Source organism: Anolis sagrei, chromosome 6 (assembly GCF_037176765.1).
Source record: "Anolis sagrei isolate rAnoSag1 chromosome 6, rAnoSag1.mat, whole genome shotgun sequence".
NCBI classification, from domain to species: Eukaryota; Metazoa; Chordata; class Lepidosauria; order Squamata; family Dactyloidae; genus Anolis; species Anolis sagrei.
Window position 1 is genome coordinate 46,072,201 of NC_090026.1, and position 14,719 is coordinate 46,086,919.

The window sequence follows — 14,719 nt, forward strand, 5'->3', positions numbered from 1 at the left end:
ATATGAAGCTAGTAAGAATGAGACTGTAATTAAGAACATGAGATGAAAATGCTCAATTTCATTTTAGTCATGGAACTACTGAAAAGCCTGGCGAAGACACCATCACGTCCACATCATCATCCAATAAAGGCCTTTGAAATTATAATTCCATCCTAGTTATGTTATTACTAGGAACAGAGACATAAATGCGAAATTGTTATTTTTTTTAAACCTACAATGACATGGTTGTTATGCAAGAGGGAGTTCTATGAGTAGAAAACAACTAAAAAACACAGAGATTTAGCTGGGGAATTAACAAAGCTTCTTGGATGAAGAAAAACCTTTTCCACATATCCATGAAAAACAAAACTGTACATTGAGACATCAAATGTCAAAATCAATACATTTAGTCACTCATAATGAAAAGGTATTTTTAACTGTAACACAAGAGCACTACAGATGCTTTTCTATGCTGGACTCATAGCATCTTTTGATGGTCTCTAGACTTTATCATTCATTTCAGGAATCCACTTCTGTAAGATCATAACAAGTAAAATCAATACCATTATTCTCCTGATACCCAAAGCAAAATAGAACATTACAGAACAGCATCTCATAAATACTGCCGTAAGCCTATATAATTTTACTTCAGAAATTAGCCCATCTGATTTAATGGGATGTATTCCCATGTGTGGATACAGAACTAGTGGCTAAAAACAACTAAGACTTAATTGTTACATTTTAGTTCTATTGTTCTAGCATAGTAAATTGTTATGAAATTCTAAAACAGATTTTAAACTTTATATGTGACACTGCACATTTCAATAATGCTTTATCTGCTTAGTTCCTGATCATGATATTGTTTCATTCTAAAAAGTAAGTAATAGTAAATATGTAGTCTCTTAAAAACTAAGTAATTTGCCACTGCATAGTTTTTTGCTCACTACAACAAACTAAGAAACATAAAGCATAGAAGCAAGTCATGCAGAATGGGAACTTAGGAATGGGCAGAAAGGTAAAGATCTGAAGCAAGATAGGGCTTATTAGAGAGGGGCTAAAGGAAAAGTAGGATTGGGCAAATTTACATATTGGGCATAAAGGGATGAGACGCTCAACACGCTTGCAGGAAGACAGGAAATCTTAGAAGGCTGGTGATTTGGAGCCATAGAACCAAGGGAGTTTAGGAGCATAAATTGAAACTTTATATTTAGAGCTTAAACCGGTTCAGAAATTCTGCCTCTCCTGGCTTCTACTGTTGCTGCAGCTTTGTGGTCCATCGTGGAGCATTGGAAGCAAAAATGAAATATAGAGAAACAATACTTAATGTTACACATTGGCTTGAAAAAAATGGCCAATTCATTTACTTCTTTTATTACATTTCCTTTGGGAGTGGGGATATATCTTGCAAATACAAGCTTCCCAGTTACTACTGACATTACTAGGCCTTCCTATTTCACTTTTCTTATTCTCTACTGCCACATGCTGGCTATCAGTGGCATTTTAAAAATTGACAACGAAATAGACTGGCTGCTACTGCACGAGGGATGTAATCTTTGATTTAATTTACAAATACAGAGATTCACAAAATTCAGAATGGAGAAAGGCGAATGTAGTATAATAATTTGGGTGCTGGACTAGGGTTCTGGAGACCAGGGTTCAAATCCCACCCAGTCATGGAAAGCCCACTGGGTAATCTTGGGCAGATCTCATACTCATAGTTTCCATCCTTATCTAAGCCCCTGCACGTTGGTTTGGTCCCCTTTAGCACTTCTAACACTTTAATAAGCTCAGGGCATTCGCCTCCTAACCCAGACCTCTGTTTGCCGCACTTGTCCTTGGCTCCACATAGGAATAATCACTTCTAGGAATCCTGATCCTGAACTCACTATTGTTGTCAGCCACGATACTGGTTTATGATGTTTGTCTAATTATAGTGTTTTATTGTTTTTAGATGTTGGCTGTATTTTTGTGCTTGTTTTTAAACTGTATTTGCTGGGCATGTCCCTTATAAGCCATATCAAGTCCCTTCGGGGAGATGGAGGTGGGATATAAAAATAAAGTTATTATTATTAATATTATTATTATTTTACTGACACAAAACACAGTATGTCACAGCAAAGGAGATATATATGCTGGATTTTGTATCACAAAATTATTATTATTATTATTATTATTATTATTATTATTATTATACACTCAACCTCACAGGAAAGTAATGCCAAGCTCCCTATTAACAAATCTGACCAAGAAAATGGCAATAGATTTGTCCTGTTATTTCTGTGTGCCTTCATTTCCAACGTATGGCAACCTAAATCTTTAGGTGACAAGATTTGTTCATAGGGAGTTTGCCTTTGCCTTCCTCTGAGGTGTGTGACCTACTCAAGGACATTCAATAGGTTTCCATAGCCAAGCAGAGGCTTAAATCCAGGTCTCTAGAATCGTAAGCCATCACTAAATGTACTATACCATGCAGGTTCCTGCTCAGAGTCACCATAAGTGAGAAATGAGATGAAGCAATACAACAAAAACAATCAGAATTAACAGAAGTCAAATTTTAAATGTAATCATTCAAATGCGAAATACTTATCAATATTGTCTGACCTCCCTCAATCTAACTATCAGTGACTAAGAGGGAAGAGAACCACATCTGGCTTCTTCTTTTTCTTGTATTTCATGTCCTTTTTATTGTAAGTTTGAAGAAAGGGAACTACAAAATTAACTATTGTAAGTGGCTCATGTAAAACATCATGTACACTGATGGTGGTATATAAATAATTACAATCTTTCCAAATGTAGTTCTAAATAAACACAGCCAACATGTATGTATCAAGGTGTACATACACCAAGCTTATATCAAAACATCTAAATTATTAAGGTAAAAGAAGATTGGGGATTGATACGAATTAAAAATTGGTCATCAAAAGCTTCTTCCAACATGAGAAAGCCAAATGCAATAGGAAATCTGAAAAATCACTTTACCTATTCTGATCATACCATACTACAACTACCAAACCAAAAAAGTACAGGGGGAGGAATCCTCCAGATCCAGACCAAAAAGTCAAGGCCACGGAGTTAGTGAAAAACATCCCTACTCAATGTTCCAATTTGTTTGCATGGGGCAGCAGTGCTTTCAATGCTGTCTCGAAAGACCATACTTGGCTAAACATGCTTTAAAGACAGCAGGGAAATGACATGTCTGGTTGAAAGGGGCACTTCATGGATCCTGGAGTAAGGTGCTGTTCTAACCAACTAATGGAAATGAATAAGCAAGAGCAGGGCAGAAAGTATGCTATAATTCTATGGGAACACTAGATATGGCACTGAAAGGGAAATTCAGTTTTTAGAGAAACCCAGGTTCCCTGATCAAAAAGCAATGTTTGTGTTCCATTGTTCCAAAATATAGCTTTTGCAACAATGCCTGTTGAAATTTTAGAACTTCGAAGCAGAGGAATTCCCTGCATGAATCTTTGTGTCTTTTAGGAAAACTTGAATAAATTGTGGAGGATAAGATAAACTGTACAAAATTAAAGTTACTGTACAGGTGTTGCAGATTTCAAATAACTGATATAGAAATTACACTCCTTTAGCATTCGATTGATTATTTATTCATATATTACTTTTTAAGCAGAAGATTACATGACCTATTCTTTTGATCTCCGTTGTATCTTGCAGAGAGATGAGAACCCTTTCTTGAGCCATATCTCTTTCCTCTTCAGTGAGGTTTGCTCTCTACTATTAATCAAACATTCCCCATTTTACCATGCAAGTAATGGTTAATGTAGCCAACATATATCTGAACCATGCATTCTTGTCTTCCTCCTAACTTGGCCCACTTACCCAACCAGCTTCTTCGCGCCTTCCAAAGATGGAGAACAAATGAACAAGAGCCAGAAAGGGAGTGCACATTTGAGTGAATGAATGTGAAACAGAGAGAAAATTCCTGCTGGATACTTTGTCTTAATCCAACCTCCTCATGAGCTGACCTATCTTCCCCTATAGTGAAAGACATGAACGAGAGACAGGCAGAACAGCCTAACCTTCAAAAGGAGCCCTCAGCAACCATGTGCACTCCAGGTATGCATGACTACATTTTCCATCATCTCTAGCCTCTGGAGAGCATTATGTTGGAGAAGGCTGTTCTAGACTCCCTTTGGATACATGGGGATATCCTAGAGAATGATGTCAGCTTGGTCGCTTAAACTTCAGCATGACTCACAGGATAGAATTTTGTTTTCTCCCAGAACTGAGAGATTGGACTCTACTACCAGGACCAAATATCCCTACTTCTAAACTACCTCATTTCATTTCATCAAGCAGCACTTGTTTTTTCACCTCTCCAAAAGGAAGAGATCATTGGAACATAAACACCAGGCAACGAATCTGGGCAGGAGAAGCCAAAAAAGTTTAAACAAAACCTGTTTGGTAGACAGTAGAAAAGAGCATATGTTTTAATGTCAATTTTAAAGGTGCCTGGACTCTATTTATGTGGTATGCCACATCCAGGACGGGGTGGACAAAATATGACCTATGAATTGCAAGCAGACCTCATGACTAATTTTGCAGGGCCCTGTCCTTTTTTAACAGGGGGTTAAATGGCTATTACAGCGGGAATGACTGACCATTTCTTCTCATTACTGTTTTTAAAAAGCTCACTCTGTACTGTTTAAGTGATAAGAGATAATGTATTTTTTCCCAATGTGAATGAAAATGTGGCTTATATATGGAAGATCTGAATTCAATTTCAGATATCAGTCTAAAGGAAATTAAAGTTGACCGAGCCACAAAACATCCCTGGCCAATTGGAAATCTACCACCAGTGACATGATATGATAATTGGTCCAATAAGGAAGTTTTGAATGTTCGTAAGGTTCAATGGGTCAAATGCCTCTCTTGCCTTCCGTAAGATCAGAACAGCTACGGTGTACGATTTTTGGATCATATGATTTTAATATTTATATTAAGATGTTTTTAATGCTTTCCTTTAATGTTTTAATGTTAATTATGTATCATGTTTAATGGTTGTAATGATTTAAATTTATAGTTAAATGTTTAGTTATTATGATTTTTCTTTTTACATGTATGTTGGCATTGAATTTTTGCCATTAGTGTGTTGTAAACTGACTTGAGTTCCCCCCAGGGGTGAGAAAGGCAGTATATAAATATAGCAAATAAATAAATAAATAAGATGTGAATGTTTTGTATCCAATGTCTTCTGTTGTGAATTCCAGCATGGCAGGGGATTCTTGTGATCCTTTACAGCTCTAAGATTTTATTATTCAAGGTAGTATAGATGGTTTCCTCTTCCATAATCTATCTCATGTTCCCTTTTTTACCATCCTTTTTAACACACCATTCACATGCAGGTTTTTATATAACTTGGAGGTGACCTCAGGGAACCTGTGTTTTTATTATTTCAATTAATATCATATTTTTCCCAGTGAGCTCAAGGCAGAATATGGGTCCTCTTCACAACAACCACGTGAGATTGAGAGACCATGAAAGCCCTATGGTCCCACAGCAAGTTTTCATGACTCAATGACAATTAGAATCTGGATCTCTCAAGTGATGGCTTCACACACTAACCACACACAAACCCTTTAAGAAGATATTTGTCCAAGCCTTGTGCAAGTTACATCAATAAATGTGAACAAACTAGTAGAAAACAACTTTTTGGGGTTAGTATATTAGATGGACAAGTAGAGACGGCAGTCATGCTCTAGTTTGGAATTGAAAATGATTTCATATTACAACACTTACCAATGAGAGTAAGGGAAGAGCTTTCCGCCTTTTCAAATGCAACTTGACTGTTCCCAACAACAAGACCAGAGTCAATCTGTGCAGGGAGGCAAATGAAATCAGCAACTGAATGTCTGAAGAACACTAACATTGTCACTCAATAGTTTCCACAATGCCTCAGAAGATAACAAGAAAATTATTTTAGTATTAAAATAAAGTTTCCTAATAGCAGAAATCGGCAGAATATGAAGTCATCGTAGCACAGCTGGCATGTTGGAGATATTTTTAGCATCATATGTCCCAAAGATTTATTTGTAACAATTTCTCCTCCCAGATAAGTTTGTGAAAACCTGTACCTGAAATATGCTATTTCAAAAAGGAAATAAGGAGGCAGAGCAGAAATCAAATGCCAGAAAAGAGCTATAAGATTTTAATTAAACTATGTGTGTGCAAGTAAAAGACAGGGCACAATGTAAGGCACAAAACTGTAAAAAAAAAAACAGTAAAAAAGAAGTTTGCTACACTTTATTTGCATCCATTTACAACAATAAAGGTTGCCAAGGAGAGAAAAAAGTACAAATTCTGGTAACCAAGGCTAATCCAACCAGCATATTTCCCAGAGAAACAAGGACATGCCCGACACATTTGTGAGGATCTCAGATAAATTTCTGTAAACTTTGGATGAGTCAAATGTCATCTCATAAATTCTAGGTAGTCACTGCTTACAGACATACAGACATTCTTGAGACTTTACTACCCTCCTTTTTTCTTTCCTCTTTTTTTAAAGGCTGGCTTTCTTTTCTGTAGAACTTCTTAGTAAAAACTAATTATGGAATTAACTATCCTGAGAGAGCTAAAGTTGGTTTGCATTAGGGGAAAAAAGGTCCATTTGAATGCTTTTTATTTACTTAGACTAAAGCATCTAGTGATGATCAGGGTATATACATGACCTCATACAGGTCAGCATTTCTTTCATCACCTGACTTCAAATGATACATTCTAGAACAGACATTTAGTACATTTAGTTCAGTAGTGTCCAACAGATATCTCTATGGGCCCTTCCACACAGCCCTATATCCTAGAATATCAAAGAAGAAAATCCCACATTGTCTGAGTGTGGACCCGGGTAACACAGCTCAAAGCCGATATTGTGGGTTTTATGCCTTGATATTCTGGGATATAGGGCTGTGTGGAAGGGCCCCAAGAAGTCCACAAAACAAAACACTGCCTCAAATTAAGTGGAGTTGATTGACACACATCTGCCAGTCATCAAGCAATGTCCATCAAGCAAAGGAGGTCTCTTACCTTCTGTTTTTTTCCTGTAGCAGGTTCTCCTTTAAGGATGCTGGGATCCATGGCTTCAATGTCCTTGACCAGGAGGCCAAAAAGCTTGTCATTGAAGCTAAAGACAAGCTGCAGGAACAAAATAAAGAAAAAAAGCAAGATGTCATATGAAAGAAAACCAAGTGAATCTTAAAATCAAGATAATACCTGAAAATATTTTCCCAAAGAGTTTAAAAAAAAGGACCTGTTCTGAGTGACATACAAATTCAACTTAAGAACAAATCTACAGACCCCGATCTTGTTTGTAACTTGAAGACTGCCTGTATTAGGGTATGTAAAACTCAATACAGGAATGGTGCACTCATCACACATAACATGGTATTCACTCTTGTAAACCATTTTCATTACAATGGCCACCATCTTTGTTTTGCTTCCTTATAGAACTTTCAAGATATCACAAGAGGAATGTTCCTCTGGTGTCAGGCTTAATGGCAACAGCACACAAAAAACTTACTTCTGAGCATGAAAAACGTTTTCTGCACCTAAATTAAAGATTTCCAAATCTAAATAGCTGATAGCACTTTTGTTGTTTCTAATCTACAAGAGCATGTAAATAGTCCTTCCACAGCTATTCAGGAGTTTGACTTTTTATAAGATTGGATTAAGACACTCTTCACAGGAGAGAAACAGTATATCTTTAAATGAGAAACACAAAATAGACACAGATCATTACCTGTTGTCCAACTGTGAATCCTTGATTGTTGAACTGCTGGATGAACTCTGCTGCCATTTTGTCTGAATCATAAGGGTTAGAGTCAACACTCTTCTTCTGCAGAAAGTCGATCTCAATGGTCATAGTGCCGATGCACTGTTTGGTCTTATCAAAGTTATACAAAGTAACTGCAAGAAAAGAAACACTGGCTTCATTACCGTATAAAAGGATCCATGTTAAAATGATTTCTGGTCCATCATTTAAAAAGAAGCATGCATGTAAAAAAAAATTAATATTCTAATACTGCAACTATCATAATTTTTCATCTTAGGGACGATAGGAATTGCAATCTAGCGATACCTGAACAACTACAGTTACTTCACCTTCATTTGGCTTAAATTGTTGAAACAAATGATTGAATGACATTTTCAACAAAAGCATGAACACTGTTATTTATAATGTATTCTTTAATAATTTTAAAGCTTTGTGTAAAACACTGCAGTACAGCATTCTTGGTGGGATATGCTTTAACAACAAGTAATGAGTCACAAATTTATTTTTAAAGAGCAAAGCTTCTGTCTTCTGGAAACTTCCTGAGCTGAATAAATTGTTACATGATAGACTACAAAACTGGTAACTGAACAAGCTTAGGAATAAATCTAGTGCAGAGTGTAACCTTATGCAACCAACACAACTATAATACAGGAAGTGAGATGTATTTGTGTGTGCATCCATGCATCAGTGAAAACCTGGTAGGAACCTAAGTCGGGGGGAGGGGAGGAGCTTACAAGGATGCAAATAAGATAAGAGGCGAGAATGTTGACACTTCTAATAACACTGCAAGATGTGTGCAGAATTGACTTATAATAACTCCCTAACAGATGTAATGCCTGCTCAATTTTAATCAAGGTAGACATGACTGAGAATAATCCTCCTAGCTGGTGCACTGGTTGATGCAATCAAGATGGCAGGCAGCTGAAGCCTCCAAGGATACCTCGAGTACTTCATATCTAACTATATCTGTTCTAATTTGCTATTACAAGCAAGTAACAGTGAGCATTTAATTTATTTTGAATGGACAACTGGGTGAAGTTAGAGAAAGAATAAAGGAGCCAAGATAGGGCAAACAAATTAGACTTCTTTGTACTTTGTCATATGAACATAGATCCTGCTACACTACAATGTAGAATATTGTTCATGGCAACTGCACTGTTCCTGACAACTGTCCAGACATGCTGAAAAATGTGCCAAATGATGGACTGTGCTGATAAGAGAGAAGGAATCTTTCATCTCACCTAGAAAATGCTGAACTAGATATATGTCCCATTATGAGCATCATGCATGCCTGTTAAGATGCTTATGGCTTGGAACCAATGCTGGTAAGATTTAATGTTCAGGGAATACATTCTTCTCTGTTGAGGCACAATACATCTTTTAAGGCATCTATAAACACACAGGTATCCAAGGGGCAAGCGATTGCCCCTTGGATACCTGTGTGTTTACAGATGCCTATTAAAAGATGTGTAGTGCCTCAACAGACAATAATGCATTCCCTGAATATTAGACACTTATGAATCATAACTGTCTAATCACCAAGAGATCAAATCACATATATTTGAAAGCTTTTATGAAATGTCTTTTGAATGCACTATATACTCTACTGAAACCTGATGATGATCACAACAGATAAATGACCAAGTTAAATGGTTTAAGAAGCGTACTGTCTCTCTGTTTATTAACTATTACAAAGTGTGTTAAGGAGATACTGAAACATAAAGGTTAGTCCTTCTGAAAGTGTAATATTTTGATGGCCTTACAGTGTAATGGGATTTAACATATGATGCTTCATATGTAATGTAATATAACGAGATAAAAACAAGTGCACAGACATTGTGCATGTCTATGTTTCTCCCTCAGGGGAATATATATTTTTGATCTATAAATGCATATAAAGATTATATGAGCCTGAGCATTTTCCCTATACATATCCTGAAATCCCAAGACCTAAGAATGCTTAAGTAGAATGCTGATGTTATCCTGGCCTATCTGATTTCACCTCAAAGTCACAAATTGGATACTTAGATGACCGGAAGGTGATAATGAAACCCCAGAATCCAGATGAGCTGACAAGTGACAGGGAGCTGACAAGTGACAGGGGCCCTCAATCATTCAGGCTAAAGAGTGAAGTATGAGGAACCAGACCTGTATTGAGATGCTCTCGTGGATTCTAGTCCTCTCCACTATGACTTCCTCCAAGCATCCCATTTGAATAGTTTAACTGGTTATCTCCCCTAACTAAACACAAATAAGCACCCAGGCTGCCTCTGTTAAAGAAGCCTAAGAGAGAAGCTTTCTGAAGCCAGATAGAAGTCAAAGAGAGGTGAAATAGATGTGTATTTATAAGAATTACATGCATGTACTATGAATAACATTTCAAGGTTGATAACTGGTACCAGTGTCACGACCTTAAATCACTGTCACAGAGTCAAAATTAATAAAGCTCATAAACTTCAAGTCATAATAGCAGTAAGCTTTGGATTTCACTTTGAGGTTGGGTCTGATTTATGGCCTTCTCTTATTTCTGCAACAAAACTACAAAATTTGGGCAAATTGATACTAAGCATCTGACTCATTTATATCAATTTTACCTGTAATGCTACAAAGTTGCATCAAGTACATAATTTATGAGATTTTGTTACTTTCTTTGGTCACATAAACATGTTCTCCATTAATACAATGATATCAGGTCAGACCTCAGTCACGCCAGACACAAGACCATGCCAGAGCTGCAATATTTTTCTAGCTCAAGACATGATTAGAATCTTTGGAAAACTAAATCGTGAGTTTTATTTTGAGCCAAATAAATGACCACACCTTCAAGGGAAGAATTGTTCACAAAAATAGACAAGAACTTTTTTCAGCAAATCATTCAATTTAAATAGCCAGTGGTGTTGTCAGGAGATAATTTTGGGACAGTTTGAAGAACCCACTTGGCATAATGAGGAGATCATCTCCAAATGCAGTGAGGCTGTTTTATCACCAAGTAATAGAGATTATCATCTAATGAGCGAAATGCATAAGATTTAAATGCAGAGTCTAAATTTCCTAAGTGCACCCCTGCAAATATCTGTTTTTAATGGATTACTGTTCAAGAATGGCTTTCCCATGTTGCCTAATGCATTAATCATTTTTATAATCTTTAAAAACTCATTATACTAGTGGCAAAGCTATGTTATGCATCTACATCACCCTTTTAACTTCTCAAATCCAATTAATCCAGTTTTCATACAGAACAGGATGAGCAGGAGGGAAAATGCTGGCACGAGCCTCACATCCAAGATTGCAAGAATGCAGTCAGATGCTCAGCTGCATAGTCCATTTTCCAACCACTATAAATGAGCCTTTTTTGAGCTGGCAAAGCTGGTGTCTTAAACATTATCCTGTAACCTTGTAATCAGACAGGGGGTCACCTGAAGTAACAAAAATAATAGAGCTTCCACACACTTTAAATCATGTCTACTCTTTGCTCTTCTTTAGTTAATTTTATTTAATACTAGCAAGTAGCCATCACAGGTAAGTAAGAATGAAAGGAAAAGGAGGACCTATATATTAGTTATATTCTTAGATGGGTACAATGAATCACCAAAGGAAGAGCATATGTTGTTTTGTGAATTGTTGTTCACAGGCACACACCCACAGAATACTGAGTGTCAAAAACACAGGACATCCATGTTAAAAATGTATTTTGATGTGAATGTTACAGTTGCTGTTGATTTAAATTTCCCTATAGGGAGTGGGTGAGAGTCTCACTTAGAAAAGATAATAAGGTGCATGTGGAGCAAAATGGAGAAGAGGGTGAAAAATTCCCCTAGTGATTTCAGCATCTGGTGTAAAGATCAGCTGCGTTCCCTCAACTAGTTCTGTGCATTGCAATCCTTTTTAATTTAGTCCACAGACTTAAAAGGAGCCTCTGAAAACCAAGATGGCTCCAATCTGCATATCCCCAATCTTGATTACAAACATTGGAAATGCTAAAATATGATAAAAAGAATGTGTGTGTGTGTGTGTGTGTGTGTGTGTGGGTGTGTGTCTGCAGACACGCAATGTTTTCAGACTATAGAAGCCACCTTCCAGCTTAAAGACATGTAGGCATAATACCACTTCAAATACTAATTGGTACTTCATGTACATTTTCTCAGAATTTGATTTGTAGAAAAAGTTTCCATATTGACAAAAGGAATTCAGTTCCTGATAATTCCCCAGAAACAGCAGCTTTGTACTGATAAAAACAGGAGGGAGAAGTTACTAAGTCTTTGTGGGTTGTTTACTCCTTTACTACACCACTGCTCTTCCTAATCTGGAAAACTGTGCATTAGTGCCAATATTCCTCTATTTTCTTTCATTTGAAACTTTAAAACATGAGAGATATATCACAATACTAACAGGGCCTTTTAATTTTTACTTGATTGAAATAACACATCAAAGATGTATTGTATGCAACTGCTGCTTAACAGTATAGTTAATGATTATTCAAGGTCACCAGGACAGCATCTAAAAGTGGCCTGCTCAAGTGATGTTGGTTTCTCGCTCTCATGTAACTCATTAAATAATCTTTAATGAACAAGAGTTTCCTAGTTCTATCTCCCTGAATTTTATTGACTGTAACTTATTAAATGTCAGGTACTAACACTGCCTTCGTAAAAAGTAGACATATGTTTCAAAAACCTTGGGGGTTCCAGCACCGTGGACAGTGCACAGTACTCCTGACTGACAACACACCACATGGAAAACAGGTGTAGGAAAACTTGTCAATTGTCTCCAGGGAAGCACCACATCTTATTCCCTTCTGTAGTAATAACTATAAAGCCTGGGTGCAGATCGGCTTGTACAAAGATAATGCACAGATGTTTCACTGCACAGACATACATGGGGGAAACAAAACAATGCACAGCTTCTCAGGGCTACTAGAGTAAACACATGCTTCCCTAGTAAGGTACATTTATGCTGTGTACAAAGATTTTATGTATAGCTCTAAGTGCTTTCCAAGCAATCTTAAATTTACACCTTCACTGATTATTCTGTGACTCCATATAACCCATCCCGTTCTTTGCTGCTTTGATATTCTTTTCATTACAATGACAATATTCTGTTTTTTCTGCCTGTGATAACTCTTTTTCTAATATCTCAATTTCCTTTTCTTACTTAACCCTGCCTGATTTTTTTTTCTTCACTCCCTCTCCACCGATTCCTTCTTCTCACATTTCCTCTGCTGTTAAAGAATGTTCCTCTCAACACTTTATTGTATGCCTTCTCTGCCTATCTTCTTGGCTCATTCTTTCTCATTCCTGTTTCTCTCATTCAGGTTACTCTAAGGCAGTAGTTCTCAACCTGTGGGTCCCCAGGTGTTTTGGCCTACCACTCCCAGAAATCCCAGACAGATTACCAGCTGTTAGGATTTCTGGGAATTGAAGGCCAAAACATCTGGGGAACCCACAGCTTGAGAACCACTGCTCTAAGGCTGTATTCCTTGCTTTATCTTCATCTCATCTTCAATGTTTTCATTCATCAATACAACCTATTTATTTTACCCCCATCATACCAATCCATCATGTCTTTCCATTTACTTATTTTCTTTGCTTTCCACATTTACAGCCATAAGCTTCTACTCAGAAATAATTATTTCATTCAATGAGATGAACTCTCAAATGAATAAACAGCCAATACTCAGGATTCTTTAGATCCTATTACATCTTCTGCTTTGACATGATTACGTCTTTTTTCCTTCAATGGTTCTATACATACATCCAAAAAGCACAAATATATGAGATTCAATATTATAGATTCGTCAGTTCCCTTATTATATTGTTTCTTCCTTTTTTTCCTTTTTCTGCATATATCTCTTGTTTGACTCTAATTACTTTCAGAATGCCGACACTGTTTTTAATTCTTAAGAAACTTAATATTGTTATTACAGATATTAAATACTGATTTACTGCAGTTCCTTTTTTTTTTTAATATAAATTTTTTATTGAAAAGTTTTTCTAATAAAATACATTACATTACAACATAGGAAAGGGAGGAGAGGGAAAATAGATTATACAAATAGTTAAAAAGGCCTGGAGGGGGGAGGGAGGGGAGTGAGAAGGATTGGGGGGGGGATTGGGGGAGGATTTTGGTAGGAGGAGGGCAGGGAAGGGGTGTGGGGGGTGGTTATGGGAAAAGGAGGAGGGAGGTAAAGGGAGGGGGGACTTCCTGGTCCATCTTCTCCACGTTCTCTGATGCATTTCTTCTAAGAAGTTGTCTAGTTGTAGCCTATCTCTTTATGTTCCTTGTTTTCTCATGTTTTGGGTATCCACTCCTATACTTTATTTTTATGGTAGACTTTCTCTTAAAATAAGAGGAAGTCATTTAGGAGCTTCCAGTTTGTCCTCTTCAGAGGGCGTCCATTCTTTCATCGCGTAGGTCAATCTATCCATTTCCCTGATGTCCATTAATTTGTCGATCCACTCTTGCTCTGATGGGATTTCCTTTGATTTCCACTTTCTGGCAAAGACCAATCTTGCCGCCGTTGTCATGTATGTGAGTAATATGTCTTCATTTTCACCTAGGTCCCATTCCTCTTTGAAGATACCCAATAGGTAACATTCTGCTCTGTCCTTGATCTTAATTTTGAAGATCTTTTCACAAATTTCATTGATTCTCTTCCAGTATTTTTGGGCTAGGGGACAGGACCACCATTGGTGGGAGAAGGTGCCCACCTGGTCTGCACATTTCCAACATTTATTGTTGGCATGTTTGTACATCTGGCCTACTTTCTGGGGCGTCATATACCAGCGATGGAACATTTTGTACCAGTTTTCCTTTAGTACAGTGGCATAGGTATATTTGATCTTCTTCTTCCATATTTGTTCCCACTCTTGTAGTCTTATTGGCCTCCCTATGTTCCTCGCCCATTTGATCATACACTCTTTTACCCTTTCTTGCTCTGTTTCCCTTTCTAGAAGTAGA

The 14,719-nt window shown here is 37.0% G+C and overlaps 1 protein-coding gene across 2 annotated transcripts in view; it reads right to left on the reverse strand.

Annotated features, from left to right (window-relative positions):
- NSF (N-ethylmaleimide sensitive factor, vesicle fusing ATPase) overlaps positions 1–14,719 on the reverse strand; it is a 91,114-nt gene that overhangs the window by 46,679 nt on the left and 29,716 nt on the right. For both annotated transcript variants that reach the window (XM_060781169.2, XM_060781170.2), the window contains exons 5-7: positions 7,733–7,899; positions 7,021–7,128; positions 5,737–5,812 (exon numbers count right to left, since the gene is read on the reverse strand). In XM_060781169.2, coding sequence (XP_060637152.2) covers positions 5,737–5,812; positions 7,021–7,128; positions 7,733–7,899 — 351 coding nt within the window. The remainder of the gene's footprint in view (positions 1–5,736; positions 5,813–7,020; positions 7,129–7,732; positions 7,900–14,719) is intronic.